The sequence below is a fragment of the Rattus norvegicus genome, chromosome 11, assembly GCF_036323735.1.
Source record: "Rattus norvegicus strain BN/NHsdMcwi chromosome 11, GRCr8, whole genome shotgun sequence".
NCBI lineage: Eukaryota > Metazoa > Chordata > Mammalia > Rodentia > Muridae > Rattus > Rattus norvegicus.
In genome coordinates, this window is record NC_086029.1 from 97788907 (window position 1) to 97805671 (window position 16765).

Consider the following 16765-nt stretch of genomic DNA (forward strand, 5'->3'; position numbering starts at 1 on the left):
GCAAATACAGAGGCGAATGCCAGCAGCAAACCACTGAACTGAGAATAGGACCCCCGTTGAAGGAATCAGAGAAAGAACTGGAAGAGCTTGAAGGGGCTCGAGACCCCATATGTACAACAATGCCAAGCAACCAGAGCTTCCAGGGACTAAGCCACTACCTAAAGACTATACTTGGACTGACCCTGGACTCTGACCTTATAGGTAGCAATGAATATCCTAGTAAGAGCAGCAGTGGAAGGGGAAGCCCTGGGTCCTGCTAAGACTGAACCCCCAGTGAACTAGACTGTTGGGGGGAGGGCGGCAATGGGGGGAGGGTGGGGAGGGGAAACCCATAAGGAAGGGGTGGGGGGAGGGGGATGTTTGCCCGGAAACCGGGAAAGGGAATAACACTCGAAATGTATATAAGAAATACTCAAGTTAATAAAAAAAAAAAAAGATTCTACACTGTACCTTTACAGGTTGTTACAAATGTTTTTAAGGGATGGATGGTACTGGGCTTTGTATGTTTAGGTGGGCAATTATAGCTTACCAATTGGGTCAAAGATTATTGTGTTCTGTGTTCTTTTACCTGATGATTTGAGTGTAACAAAGTGTGGGGCGGCAGGAGACACTGGGCCGCCGAGGAGTTGGGATGTGTTTCCGCCAAGATATCTAGCAGATATCTTTGGGCACCTAGGTGCTGGACCTAGTAGGATGAAGACAACCTTACTTTTTTATTTTTTATATTTTTACAACAACAGATGGCGAATTAATGTGATGGGCAAGAATCCACTAGTAATCCTAAGAGTTGAGAGAAAGTTTTTATTTTCTGAGTAAGAGGAGGCCAGCATCATGTTAAGTCATGTGATATCTCAAGTTGGGGAATTTAACAAAGAAACAGGGAAGTAGCCTAGGCTGGCAGGCTGTAGGTCCCAGGCTGTCCGATAAATAATGGCCGCTCAGAGAGTTAGAGATTAAGCTGCTTTTTAAAGAACGTTGTTTAGAAAGTCTTTCAGTACTCATATCCTTTTTAACGTGGGCTCCACGGGAATTTTGGGTTGAAATCCTAGTTAGACAAGCTACTTCTAAATTAAAGGTATTGTTAAAAGGTGATTAAGTTTGTTTTTAGAAAGAATTGAGTAAAGAGATCACTTGAATCAGGTGGGGATTTTCATCCACGGTTCAGAACTTAGGGAAAAATTAGTCACTACCTCCAAGTAGAGAGTTGTGATGAATGTCTGTAATACCAGGGAGAGTGAATACAGACATAGAAATTATTAAGGTTAAAGAAAAAATCTGTGGCTCCGGGTAGAGAGCTTAACAGATGGATATATTTTGGGCTAAAGTCCAGAATTTTAAGTTGCTTATTGGTTTAAGATTTGATAGAATGTGTTTAAGTTTGTTTTAAGGAGAGTAAAGAGATTACCCGAATCATGTGGGGATTTTCATCTATGGTTTGGAACTTAGGGAAAAATTGGTCACTAACTCCAAGTAGAGAGTTGTGATGTCTGTAACACCAGGGAGAGTGAATGCAGACATACATATATTATAGAAGTTATTAAGGTTAAATAAAAATCTGTGGCTCCGGGTAGAGAGATTAACAGATGGATATATTTTGGACTAAAGTCCTGGGTTGATATGTTGCTTATTGATATTGGAATTAATAGAAGATATTTGGCTTGTTTTATGAATTACCCCGCTAAAGGCCATATGGCTCATTGATACCGGCTAGTGAGGGTTTGTGGTTATTTTTTTATATCTACCACAACAAGAAGCTCAGATTCTCTTAACATGGGCTCCGCAGGAATTTCGGGTTAATTTCCTGATATCACAGAGTACAAAAGCCTATCAGGCTCATTGTTTAGCTTACTTCCTTTTTAAAAAATTGTTTAATCTTCATAATGGGTGTGACTTTGAGTTTTATTGGTTATATTATTACTCTGGAAGAGAGTTCAAGATACAAGCTTTTCTGGTTACAGACTAAGGAACACTGTATTTTGGGAGAAAGATTTTGTTTTTGTGTTTTTAAAAAGTATGATTAGGCTCTGGAAACCTCACAGAGTCATACTGATCAGATTTGATAGAGGTAGACCACCTGAAAAATTTATTCAGGAGAATCAAAAAGATATCTCTATTCTAAACTTTTGTCTTGAGAGTTGTATTTTACAGAGTGTGCCTACTTGGATTCCTGGTCTCAACAAATTTCAGCTGGGTCCAGTCAGGACACATCAGCTACAGCATTTGTTTCATTCTTCCTCCCCCCTACCCCCAAGGATATCTCAACGCCCATGTACAGCTTGGAAGTTATAGAGGAGTTGTCGCCCCAGTTCCCTGGACTTTGTGGGGCTGAAAGTGGTTATTCTAAAGTTGTTTTTATGAGGAACTTAGAAATGGTTGTAATTTAACAGGGAGGAATTAGCTAGATTGAGTTATACAGTCGTAATCTCATTTGTTAACTAAGCTAAAATAATATCTTTGCTTTGATATAGAATTTATTTGTTAAAAGTTTAAAAGTACAAGGTTTAGAGCCAGTCCATCTATTGATGTCATTACAAACTTCTGAGTTGATTACACATGTGAGTTAAGGGCCAAATAGCAAACATATTGCTGACTTTGTGAGAGTACTTTCAAGATATTAAGATATAAAGACAATAGTACAGATTGTCTTTATAGATAGATGGTTTTCAAAAATGTCAGAAATCCAGAAAATTTGAGATTTAAAGTTATTTATCTTTTGTTGAGACATATCTGCTTCTACCAGTTACCCTTTGGTGGATTTAACGAAGAATGTGAACATCTCTACCTCCAGGCGAGGTAATACTTTGTGTCTAGGCAGCCACTGGACAAAACTGCCTGTTTCATCTGCAGACTAATACTGTCCAGAAAAGGACAAATTATGCAGAATAGTTGACTAATAAGCTCTGCCAAGACAGGGTGATCAGCCCCTCAAAATCTGCGTTTCAAGAGTCTGTCAGTTGATTTTGGGCCAGAAGGCTGAAGACTTGCGCTCACATGTTGCTAACAGGACTGTGCTAGTGGAGATTTGTTTCTACAACCTCTCAGTTCTGGAAGCTGTGTTAGGCTTCCTATGTGTATAGATATTTGGTCATTCTCAGATTTCTGACGGGGTTGAAGACCTTTTACAGTCTCATAGCCTATCAGGCTATTTAACTCTGAAAATGCATATTTTATTGGATAGTTATCAGACAGCATACAAGCTAGCCAAGATATAATATAGATTTTAAGCCTTTCTTAAGCTGGAATGGATAACTAAATGTTCTGTTTAACTGATATAGTGATGGACTAGGTGTTGAGTATATCATATGTTTTATAAATTGTAGAATGGTAATAATTGTACTCAATTTATATATAAGTGAAAAGGCTTTTTTACTGGACAAAAAGGGGGAAATGTGGTTTGCCCTGGAGTTATCTGTATTTTGATGCTAATTTCACTGCCCCAAGGACAGCTGCCTAGTCCTGTACTCAGGACTCAGGTGACTTCACCAGAAACTTCTCCCCATTGAGTTTGTAAAATACAGGTGAGGGACAGATACAGGATAGAAGGAGGCCTGTCATTGGAGGAGAAGGAAGGATGGGCGGGAGAAAAGTTTGAAGGAAGAGGAGGAGACTGGAATGAAAAGAGGAGACAGGAGGAGAGGGAGAGAAGCTGTGGCAGGACAATATGGCAGGTGACGTTAAGATTCTATGCTGTGCCTTTACAGGTTGTTACAAATGTTCTTAAGGGATGGATGGTACTGGGCTTTGTATGTTTAGGTGGGCAATTATATCTTACCAATTGGGTCAAAAAAAAAAAAAGAAGAAGAACCTATAGAGCAATAGTAATAAGAACTGTATGGAATTTGTATAGCATAAACCTATACTCCTGTGGACACTTGATTTTTGACAAAGAGAAATACCATACACAACAAAGACACCTAGGAAATCCAAAGAATCACTAGGTCTTACTTCAAAAAGCTGTATTCCACAAAATTGAAAATCCAAATGAAATGAATGGTTTTCTTGATAGATATTACCAAATTCAATTCAAGATTAGGTAAACAATTTAAATAGACTAACAAAATAGAGACACTTATTAAGAGTCTCACAACCCCAAAAGTCCAGGGCCAGATGGCTTTAGAGAAGAATTCTACAATACTTTTAAAGAACGAATACCAATATTCCCCAAACTATTCCACAAAATAGAAACAGAAGAAATGTTTTTAAACTCATTCTATAAAGCCACAGTCACCTTGATACTTTGTGCGGTATCACAAAGACTCAGAAAGAAAGATCATTTTAGACCAATTTCTCTTATGAATATTGATTAAGAATCTTTAAAATACTCACAAACTGAATTAAAGAACACATCAAAATCATCATCCACCATGATCAAGTAGCTTTCATCCAAGGATTTAGGCATGGTTCAACATAGGAAATATCCATTAATGTAATCCAACATATAAACAAACTGAAAGGGAAAAAAGCCATATGATCATCTCACTGGATTCTGAAAAAGCTTTTGAAAAAATTCAACACTCCTTCATGATAAAAGTCTTTGAGAGATCAGGGATACAAGACACATGCCTAAGCACAATAAAGGCCAAATATAGCAAGCCAATAGCTAAATCTAATTAAATGGAGAAAAAAATAAAGCAATTCCACTAAAATCAGGGACAAGGCTGTCTGCGCTCTCCATATCTATTCAATATAGTATTTAAACTTTTATAGTAATAAGATCACTAAAAGAGATCAAGGGAATATAAACCAGAAAGGAAGAACTCAAAGAATCGCTACTTGTAGATGTTGTGGCCTGAAAAATTCTATTAGGGGACTCCTACAGTAAGAAATACCTTCAACAATGTGGCTGGATTAACCAAATTAACCAAATTAACTGAGAATATCAGTAGCCCTCCTTTATACAAATGATGAACAGGCTGAGAAAAACATTTTTAAACACACCCTTTATAATAGCCATAAATAATATAAAATATCTTGCTGTAACTAACCAAGCAAAAGACCTTTATGACAAGAACTTCAAGTCTTTGAAGAAAGAAACTGAAGATATCAGAAAATAGGTCTTCCATGCTCATGTATCAGTAGGATCATGTATAATGATCAAATTCAATGCAGTTCCCATCAAAATTCCAACATAATTCTTTGCAGATCTTGAAAGAACACTTTTCAACTTTACATGGAAAACAAAAGCCCAGGATACCTAGAACAGTCCTGTAAATGGAAGAACTTCTGGAGGTGGCACAATCCCTGGTCTCAAGCTGTATTTCAGAGCAATAGTAAATAGTAAAAATCCATATGGTGCTGGCATAAAAACAAGATAGGTTCATCAATTGGCTTGAATCAAAGACCAAGAAGTAAACTCCCATACCCCATGACACTTGATTTTTTTTTTTACAAAGAAGTCAAAACCAAATAATGGGGAGGAGAAATAAAGTATGTTCAACAAATGGTGCTGTTCTAACTGGATATCTGTGTGTAAAGGAAAGCAAATAGATTCATACATATTACCCTGCATAAAACTCAAGTCCAAGTGGATCAACAAGCTCAACATAAACAGGTTACAATAAATCTGATAGAAGAGAAAGTGGCTTTCCCACAGGAGACAACTTTCCAAACACAGCGCCAACAGCTCAGACACGAAGAACGATAAATAGGACCTCATGAAACTGAAAAGTTTCCTGAGGCAAAGGACACTGTCCAAATGACAAAATAGCAGCCTATAGAATAAGAAAAAAATCTTTACCAACCCTACATATGACAGGTGGCTGATATCCAAACTGTATAAACTCGAGAAATTAGATATCAACAAACTAAATAAACCAATTAAGAAATGCGTAAGAGGTAAACAGAATTCTCAACAGAGGAATCTCTAGGGTTGAGAAGCACAAAAATGTCCAACATCCATAGTCATGAGGGAAATGCAAATAAAAATATGGGACTCAAATCTTACATTCATCAGAATGGCTAAGATTAAAAACCTCAGGCACGGGACAGAACATGCTGGCAAAGATGTGGAGCAAAAGCAACACTTCTCCTTTGCTGGTGGTAGTGTACACTTGTACAACTATTTTGTACAACCTCACAGATTCTCAGAAATGTGGGAATAGTTCTACCTCAAGACCCAGCTATACCACTCATGGGTATATGCCCAAAAGATGACTCACTAGACCACAAGAACACTTGCTTAACTACGTTCATAGCAGATTTATTGTTCATACTCAGAAACTGGAAATTAGATGTTCCTGAGCTGAAGAATGGATAAGGAAAATGTGAAACATCTACACAGTGGAATTCTTCTCAGCTTCTGAAAACAAGAATATCATGAAATTTGAGGCAAATCCGATGGAACTAGAAAAGATGATCCTGAGTGAGGTAACCCATGCCCAGAAAGACACTTATAAGTGGGTATTAGTCATAAAGGACATGATAACCCTGCTACAATTCACCGACCCAAAACGCTAAGTGAAAAGGAAGGCCCAAGTAGGCCTTGAATCACACTGAGTAAGGGGAATAGAATAGACATCAGGGGTGGAAGAGGGAGGGAAGTGGGGATGGGAACAGGAGTGATGTAGTGGGGTGAGAAGGGAGAGAATGCTGGGAGAGAGAGCTAGAGTCATTTGAGAGGCATCGAGGACAAGCTAGAAGCCTAGGAAAATTGAAACTCCCAGGAATCAATGAGTATGACTAGCAAGAGTCCTAGAAATGGGTGACATGGAACTTAAAATGGCCAACTCAGTGGAGGGAATGAGACACCAACACAGCCATAAAACCTTTGAACTACCATTTGTCCTGCCTACAAGAGTTACAGGGGAAAGATGGGGCAGAAATTGACTAGGCAAAGACTGGCCCATCTTGAGACTCACATAAGAGCCAGTCACCCCTGACACAATATTTGCTGTACTTGAAGACAGGTGCCTAGTAAAATTGGAGTCTGAGAAGACTGACCCAGCACCTGATAAAGAACACTTGCAGAGACCCAGCCAAACATTAGACAGAACTTCGTGAATCCTGTCAAAGGTGAAGAGGCAGGATTGAAAGTACCACAGAGGAAAGGGAACCTCAACTGACAGATTGTCTCTTTAAGTTCAGTCTGTAGGGAAACCTATAGGGCACCGTTTTTTTTTTTAAATTGGATTTTTTTTAAATTTACATTTCAAATGTTATCCCATCCATAAACCCCCTGTCTCCTCTCCCTCCCCCTTCTATGAGGGTTTTCCCCATCTCCAATCACCCATCCTTTTCTGCCTCCCTGCCCTGACATTCCCCACTGGAAGTCCAACCTTGGCAGGACCAAGGGCTTCTCCTCCCATTGGCGATAGGGCACCTTCTTAATTAGTGATTGGTGGAGTATGGCCCAGTCCATTGTGGGAGTTGCAATTCCTGCCCTGGTGGCCCAGGGTTCTTTTAGAAAGCAGGCGGAAGAAACCATGAGGACCAAACCAGTAAGCAGCTCCCCTTCATGCCCTTCCCATCAGAATCTAACTCCAGATTCATAACCGTTCTGAATTCCTGCCTTGGATTCCCTCAATAGACTATATGACTCAGAATAAGAAATGGAAAATCAAAAATGAAAGCAAAACCAAAAACCAACCCCTTCCTCATCAATTTGCTTTTCTCCATGTTTTATCACAGAAGCAGTAGTGACTCTAACTAGGACTGCAGGCTTAAGACAAGGCCACTAACTGAGGACTGAGAGAGAAACTTTGAGAGATGAGAAAACTTTTGACCTGGATGGTCCCTACTCACAACATACCGTAAGATTTTGTTTTTTGTTTTTTTTTTTTAAATTTATGGCCTTTGTTTATTGAATGGAAAGAATATGTGAAATCCAATTTAAATGAAGGGAATGACATTGTTGGGTCAAAGTCATGAAAAAGCAGAATGGAAGAATCCCCTCGATTATTCCACTGACATATTTTAGAAACACTGACCCTTGGTTTTTACACTTACAAAATAAAGGAAAGCCAACATTATTCCACATTAATTCTCAGTTGGAATCTCAGCCCATGCGTTCAGAAATGAATTGCTTTTCTTTCCTGTGCTGCAGCACTACCTGTGGATGTGCAACTGACCAGAGCAGGGAGAGCAGAGGTTGCTGGATGATGAGATCCTTAGTTTGGTTTATTTGTAAAGTCCATCTTAAGTCTCTAAGTGGGACACTTTGTAATCCTCAAATTAATTTCTCTTCTTACTTTTCTTCAACAATGGTGACATAAGCTTCATGAAAATGAAAGGGATGACAGCGGCTGGATTCATTGCAGTTCTACGGTTTTTTAAGATGAATTATTTTATGTATATGAATACATTGCCATGATCTTCAGACACACCAGAAGAGGGCACTGGATCCCATTACAGATGTTTGTGAGCCACCATGTGGTTGCCTGGAATTGAATGCAGGATCTCTCGATGAGCCATCAGTGCTTTTTAACTACTGAACCATATCTCCACACAATGTTTTATGTTTTATTAAGCAATATTATAAGGGATATGTACATATTTCAATAAAATATATAAGATCTATTTTAAAAAATCAAGTGAGCATTTAATAACATAAAGGAATTTACATGTTAGGCCCAAGAAATCTTGTCTAAACTATGGAGATTATAACCCTGCACCAGTTTCTTCAAATCTCTTGAATTTTCACATCAAGGCATAAATGAACACACAAAACAGCACTGAGGCATTGTGGGCAAGCCTCATAAAACAAGCTAAGAGCTGGTGTCCTATGGTACCCCTAAGCCAGGCAACTGGAAAGGGTGTGTTCTGCTGTTCTTCATAGATTTCAGCCAATGCATGCTCTGTGGAAGACACACCTGATGAGACAAAAATCAAGTTAAACACAAGTATGCATGAGCCTTTCACTTGAATGCTTCTGGGTGAAAATAATAGCAGGTGGAGAAACACATCTGACACATAAGGACCATGAGTGTGAAAGATGAAGTCCTCATAGATGGTTTTCTCTATTTCCCCTTCTTCATACCTCTTGTGTTGTGTGTATTTGTCTAGGTACAATTGCATTATTTCATATGTGTGTCTGGAGCACTTGAATGTGTTGGCTCATGTCTGAGTAGTTAGGGGTCTCAAGTGTTACCCTGACCTTGTTTTCTGAGACACTTAACCTTGAAACTGTAGGTGAGAATTATGACTGGATCATCTGCATTGGGCTACTAAAGGGTCTGTCTCCTATCACCATAGATGTTATTATAGGTCACATCGCTATGCAATGCTTTTATTTGTTCACTAGATCTGAGCTCATCTCCATTTTTTCAGAACTAGTACGGAAACTAGTGAGCTCTCAACCCTGCCACAAGAAAGGAAGTTTTGATGGATAGTTTTTATCTCATGATAACATTCATGAGCATATTATAGTCCACAGAGCATATGGAAGTTTGTGTGTGTGGGGGTCAATTCTTGGTTGAAATTCTGTTAAAGAAGCATATGCAGCTGAAGAATGAGTATATTTTCTGATTTGTGGAAAACTACAAACTGGAGAGACCATTGGGTATTATCAATTTCCTGTGGTGATGAGCATTTTGTGGAACTTGGAACTTTAGCTTAAAAAGACATATTGTGGCTTCCGTTAAGATCTAAAGTATGGATTTGCTGACTCAAAGGGCAACACAAGTGACCAAGTTCTTTGATGAGCCTAGTCTCCAAGGCAGAGCAGGCCTGGTATTTTAGAGTTGCTGAAAGGAGCTAGTTTCGTCTCTTGTTTGGTGTCCCTGAAGGATTCTGTTATTTTGCCTCTCAGAAACACATTTCTGTCATTGCCTCATGGTTCCCACTCATTGCCTTGAGGGGAGACAGGCAGACATATGCCTCAGGTTCTTTGCTTCCAGAAATCTCAGTCTGAGTATCCAGTACCAAAGCTATTTCACAATGACAGAGAAAATATAATGAGGTAACAAATTTCAGAGACTTGCCGTTTCTACCATTTCTAAGACCTCATAAGGAAAGCCATGAAATTCCTTAATTGCTTTCTTAGAAGAATTTCCCAATCCAAGAAGCTCATAGAAAGGATACTCCCTAAACACCATGGAACTCCACACTGGACCACAACTTCTATTTACATTGTTATAATATGTCTTGGATGCTTAGTGGCTGGGAGACATTGATACTGCATGCTCCCCCCCCCCCACCGCCCTGTTTGAGCCAGGTGCCACAGGGGCCACAGCATGGGAAGAACATGAGTCAGGTGGGAAATGTAATTCTTTCACCTGGACTGCAAAGGGAGGGTAGCTGTCTCTTCATAGGAGGTTGGTTATGTGTATGACTTCTCTGTCTAAGCAACAATGATGTCAAAGAGTGGGGAGCTAATTACTCACATTCTGTAGGAGATGGGATTACAGAGGTTGTGGCCTGGTTGGTGGAGGTGTCTGACAGGTAAAATAGGTTGTGTACACTGCCTCTTCTGGCCTGGCTCCCTCCTGTGGCAGTTCTGCTGCACCAGGCCAAGCACAGGCCTGTGGTTTAGGAACCACGGGCCTGGGCCCAATGATCAATCCTTGAAAGAAGACACAAGCAAAATGACATTGACACTGAAGGATTTAGCATAGAGCTGCTGTGTGGTACCATAGGTCTCCACAGGATTCTTCCCTTCCTAACCTGTGCTCCTTTTCACCACTCTTTCTTCCTCTTTCCCTCCATCCTCTGCCCTTGGTCACATCCTCTGCTGTCTGCTTCTGACTCAACTTCCTCAGATATACATAAGCAGTATTTAGTTGGAAAGTTCCTTCTAGGCTCACAGACATCTTAAGGTTCATTGTCTATAAATGGGTGCAGCCACTCAGTGGCAGAGTGCCTTTGAAAAGGAAAGATCAAATATATATGTGAATGTTGGCAGTCATGCCTACTCAGTTTCTTTGGGACTCCATTTTTCCATTGTTTGTTATCCCTTACCTGGATGATGTGTGTCTTCTACTTCGAGTGGGGAAGCAGAGAAACAACCTCCTAAACGGGTGACTAATCTGCCTCCTCACCCACTTCCACAGCCTTCTGTTGTTTCTGTTCGGGGCTGTGGGTGCCTCCCGGAAATGGGCCTTGGTAGATGGTAACTCGAGGATGGAACATCCAGGGTTCCGTTTGTTTGTGGTGTCCTCTAAGAAGGACAACACGTCCAGAGGTGTGAGACTAAACGGGATGTTAATTCCCATGTCCTCAATCTCAGCCTTCTTTTTTGTCCCCTTGAATGTTTCAGCGAGCAAATCAGTAGCCTCTGTCTCTATCGCATTTGTATTCACTACATTCACACAATCACCCTGTGGGGAAGAAGTCACAGGTAAGCTGATATGTATAAAACAGGTGAGTTGGACCTACAGAAACCTTTGCTATTTTTGTCATTTACCTGCTGCACAATGTTGCCTTTTTTTGAGGTCATCATGAATGTGGGCAGAGCCAATTCACTCCATCTCCTCTTTAAGGGAAATGGAGGGAGGATGATACGACATGCAGGTGACTTGACAGAGTGTCTCTTTCGAAGATGTACTATTTGTCCAGGATGGTAATGGCTTTTCTTCTTGAATAGTACATCGTTTTTCGCCAGGGTATCTCTAAAGTGAGTTGTTCTTGCCCTGTCCAAGTTTTCCTCTATCATGTGGCTCAGGGAACACACAGTGTTCACCAGACTGGAGATGGACCACCCTGTTTCACTGAATGATGTTGGTAAATTTGCATCACTCAGATCTGTGCCTGTTTCACTGAATGCTGATGGTAAATTTGCATCACTCAGATCTGTGAATGTTTCACTAGATGCTGATGGTAAATTTGTATCACTGAGATGTGCCCACAAAAATTTGTCTGCCATGTCCTTCACTTCAAAAGGAGGAGAATGGTACCACCACAATATCCTAGAAGTTAAAAAAAAACAGAAAGAATGTATAGGAGTCCTATACAAATATATACAAACATTTATATATATTTTGTATATAATGAAAACCAAAGCTATACTAATATTATAATGATGTATGTGGTCAGAGAGAAAACAAAAGAAAACAAAACAAATAAATTTAAAAAACCAACCCAACCACAAAACAGTTATGAGAAAGTTATGAAATATCACATCTGGACATAACTTCACTCTTAGAGGTTGAAACAAAGGGCAAAGAGACAAAGAACTGGTCCATTAAAAAGATGAACAAATTTGACAACCTTTGACTGAATCACTCAGATAGGACAGAAATTATTGAGATGAGAGATATGGTAAAGACAAGTAGGATCCGTGGGAACTTCAGCCAACCTTGAACTGCAGAGGAAGAGACTGCTCATTCTACAATACAGACATCAACATTAATATAAGAGGTAACCAAACATGGACCAACTTTTGCTTCCCTGTTGCTACATCCTGGGTGTGATGATACATTTATGATCTTATGAGTATGTATAATGAATAATACAAGGAGATCAATATGAGTACAAGGTTGAAAGAGTAATACAGTTATTCCTAACAAGGACACCCAGGACCAAGAGCTTGCACAGTGGATCTCAACCTACTGGCCATAAAGTACATTGGAGATCAATAATCCTCAAGGTATTCCACCAGAGAAACAAGGAAAGATAATTCTACAATTAGTCTTCAAAGCTAGTATTACATTAATACTCAAATCATAAAAACCACACACACACACATGCATGTGCATGCACAATGTATGTTAATATCATAGATGAAAATCTACATGTACATCTGAAAATAGGTTCTTTGGTAGATCACACAACAACAAGCAGGTAAGGAGGTCAAGGGAAGAGGCAATGCTCAGGCACCAAGAAAAATATACTGTTATTTACTGAAATATATAGGTACATGGGGTTGGTTGTCTGTAACATGCCATTTCTAGAGATATACTGAGCCTGACTAGAGCCATGGTTGTGTAGATAGAATCTGAATCAAAAGAGAAATGTAGGCACATGCAGGGGCTGTTGCAATGTAACAGAGCAGATAAAAAATTTCCAGCTCACTACGGACATGTACAGGGTGCCAGAGGGAAGGTCCTTGATCTACACAGTTAAGATTTTAAATGCAAAATAAATTGGAAATAAAGTAACATGAGAGCAGAGGACAATATGGCAAGGACATTTATTGAAAAAGGACCACTTTGAAAATATAAACGCAGAGCAGTAATCAGTGACTCAAACAAGAGCAGTGAGTGAATGAATCAAAAGGGAACAGACAACATAACCCCACAGCAACAGAGAGTAAAACTCTCCATATCAAGGACTAAGAGTCTAGTGATGCCCAAGTGTATCAGGACTCATAGTGGAGTCCAACTACTCTCCATCCATTAAGAATTTCTCTGCATCATCTGGACAAACCCCAGCACACCGCAATGCCTTCTATGAACAAATTTCCATCCTTTCACTCAAAGCTCTCCATGATGTCACTGCCAGGGATGGATCAGTAACAGCAGGGAATACCCTGAAGAAATTCCTCTATACAATGCTAGGAATTGTATTAGTTTTACTATGACAGTGAACAAATCCTCCACAACGTTAAACCTAAGGGACAAATGAGGCTCTCAAAGGAGGGGGAAGGCATGGCAGTTGGAGTTGCTGCTGAGTTGGCAAGATGGGTCAGAAGTAGCTGATTGAATGGCTTGGGCTTGCCTTGATGCATCCAGTCACCAAACATCTACTTTCTAAAGTTACTGGGGTTTCATGATCTTCCCAACTAATCCATGCAACCTTCTAGAAACCAAGCCTTCAGACACATGAGAGGTGTGGGGCCTTTCTCATCAAACCTTGAGCAGGACACTTTGATTTTAATAACAGGATGTCCCATGATGAGGAGGAGGACAAGACTGTCTCTGTGCTGCTCTGGATTAGGGACATGAGTCTGGACTAGTTTGAGAGTGAACCTACGGATGGCTTCAATCACTTCTCACTATCACCATTCTTTAAGAACCTACTACATACTTCATCTCTGTGCTCCTGATACTCAATTCCTTTATCTTAAACTTCTATGGATGGGCATCTAAAACATAGCAACCCTCATTTACACTGTACTGCTGTGGGTTGTCTTCAGTGGACATGCATACTTTTGTTTTGGGGGTGAATGGGGTGTGGCAGGTCTGGGAGATTACTAATAGGGTAGATGATCTTTAAGTTCATCAAAGTGTGGGGGATGTAATGGTATGTGCAATGTATTCAAAGTGCACACCATCATGGAATTTTTTATTTTCTATATCTACATTCTACTAGCAATGCACATAAAGTAAAACAAATTAAATTTCAAAATGTCAAAAAATTATGCATATTCATGAATAGGACTGTGGGAAGGAGAAAGCAAGAAACAAAAGTAAAAGCACAAATTAATAAAAAAAACCCACTACTAAAGAGATGTAGATCAAAACAAACTTGGAAACAAAACTGTTGAACTCAAATCCGATTAGAAAACAAACTCAACCTCTTGAGGTAAAATCAGCTCAACTATGACTTGTGACCCAGAGTCTGCAGCCAACAAAGCAACAGCTCTGCAGTGTGAGGAGAAGCCCCAGACCCAGCCTGTGGATCAATAGGCAGGGTCTGCAAGTCCTCACAGAGGCTCCACTGACTTTATTGCAAGAAAAGAACCAACCATGCCACTCACAATCAATTTCTCCTTCTGACTTCCCCTGCCCTGGTGCTTCATAACCGCCACAAACAGTACCCTATAGGTGATAATTTTTTTTTAAAGGAAGCAAATGAATGAACTAAATCTCAAACTACTATAAACAGTAGATCAAAATCTAGGCCCCCAAACCAACCGCTATGAAGCAAACTCACTAAGTTCTTGTCAGTTGGGATCACAGATGTTCAATTCCAAAGATGAACAATATAAAACTCTCAGAACACAATGCTGAGTCTGACTGCTCTTAGCCAACATACAGCTCATTTTTACTGCAGTATAAGGACAAGATCCAGTCACAGCTGTTGTCTTACATGGGTGAGTGAATATACTTCTCACAATGGCTATTTGTGAGGTCATGGGAGTTATGGACCAATCACAGCTAGCCAAAACACATTTCTACTCTCAAGGGCTTTTCATGGATCCTCCCAAATCTATGGCTTGAAACAACTTATAAGGGACGGAGGTTGTTTTGGCTCAGGCTTTCAGAGATTCAGGCACAGCATGATGAAGGGCTCATCCACTGGGACTGGCAGCAGAGAGTGAGACAACTGGTTTCGATGCATAAACAGTTTCCCAGGTCTCCTAAGGACCCAGTGTCTCCCAGCAGGACACACATCCAAGGGTTTCTTAACTACTCAAACAAGGCTGCCTAAGGGGACCAAATGTCTAAACACATGAGACAGCACAGGACATATCACATTCAACCTATGATAAAGACCTTTTACTCTTAATGGCAATCATCGATCATGGCAAAGAAATTGATACACTGAGGAATATGTAGTTCTCTGGGGTAGACACTAAATTTAACTACTTAGGAATTTATGTAGGGTTTGTTAATGGCCTTGAGACTTGGGCCATAAGATTCTGTATCAACTCAGCTTTTACAGACTCATCATCTCTATACTCAGTGTGTTCGATGCCTTTTGCTTTGAACATAGACTAATGGGTTAAAGGATCTGGTCCCTCACTGACTCTGAGGTGCTGTAAGATGTTCTGTGTGCACTGTACCCCAGGGCATGTGAGGAACATTAACAGGCCACCAAGGAACAATTGTCCCATAGAATCCTTTTCTGATTTCTCATCAGAATTCCTAGATTTCATGAGACAGGGATTGGTGGTTACAGTATTATTGAGGAAGTCTTGTCATTCCAGAATACTGTGTACAAAAAGGTTTTTTTTTTATTTTTATTAACTTGAGTATTTCTTATATACATTTCGAGTGTTATTCCCTTTCCCAGTTTCCGGGCAAACATCCCCCTCCCCCTCTCCTTCCTTATGGGTGTTCCCCTCCCCACCCTCCCCCCATTGCCGCCCTCCCCGCAACAGTCTAGTTCACTGGGGGTTCAGTCTTAGCAGGACCCAGGGCTTCCCCTTCCACTGGTGCTCTTACTAGGATATTCATTGCTGCCTATGAGGTCAGAGTCCAGGGTCAGTCCATGTATAGTCTTTAGGTAGTGGCTTAGTCCCTGGAAGCTCTGGTTGCTTGGCATTGTTGTACATATGGGGTCTCGAGCCCCTTCAAGCTCTTCCAGTTCTTTCTCTGATTCCTTCAACGGGGGTCCTATTCTCAGTTCAGTGGTTTGCTGCTGGCATTCGCCTCTGTATTTGCTGTATTCTGGCTGTGTCTCTCAGGAGCGATCTACATCCAGGTCCTGTCGGTATGCACTTCTTTTCTTCATCCATCTTGTCTAATTGGGTGGCTGTATATGTATGGGCCACATGTGGGGCAGGCTCTGAATGGGTGTTCCTTCAGTCTCTGTTTTAATCTTTGCCTCTCTCTTCCCTGCCAAGGGTATTCTTGTTCCCCTTTTAAAGAAGGCGTAAAGCATTCACATTTTGATCATCCGTCTTGAGTTTCATTTGTTCTAGGCATCTAGGGTAATTCAAGCATTTGGGCTAATAGCCACTTATCAGTGAGTGCATACCATGTATGTCTTTCTGTGATTGAGTTAGCTCACTCAGGATGATATTTTCCAGTTCCAACCATTTGCCTACGAATTTCATAAAGTCGTTGTTTTTGATAGCTGAGTAATATTCCATTGTGTACATGTACCACATTTTCTGTATCCATTCCTCTGTTGAAGGGCATCTGGGATCTTTCCAGCTTCTGGCTATTATAAATAAGGCTGCGATGAACATGGTGGAGCACGTGTCTTTTTTATATGTTGGGGC

The 16765-nt window shown here is 40.3% G+C and overlaps 1 protein-coding gene and 1 long non-coding RNA gene across 2 annotated transcripts; one reads left to right on the plus strand and one right to left on the minus strand.

Moving 5' to 3' along the window:
• Positions 1-371: 371 nt before the first annotated feature.
• LOC134481104 (uncharacterized) lies at positions 372-8495 on the plus strand. The gene is made up of 2 exons (XR_010056336.1): positions 372-7748; positions 8212-8495. It is a non-coding gene; the product is annotated as an uncharacterized LOC134481104 (long non-coding RNA).
• Positions 8496-8514: 19 nt separating this feature from the next.
• Positions 8515-14916, minus strand: LOC102546862 (uncharacterized). Its single transcript, XM_063270950.1, has 5 exons — positions 14749-14916; positions 11339-11840; positions 10894-11252; positions 10320-10498; positions 8515-8807 (listed from the first exon to the last, which is right to left on the minus strand). The coding sequence occupies exons 2-4, from the start codon at positions 11795-11797 to the stop codon at positions 10465-10467; spliced, it is 852 nt and encodes a 283-aa protein (XP_063127020.1). The 5' UTR covers positions 11798-11840; positions 14749-14916; the 3' UTR covers positions 8515-8807; positions 10320-10464.
• Positions 14917-16765: the final 1849 nt, after the last annotated feature.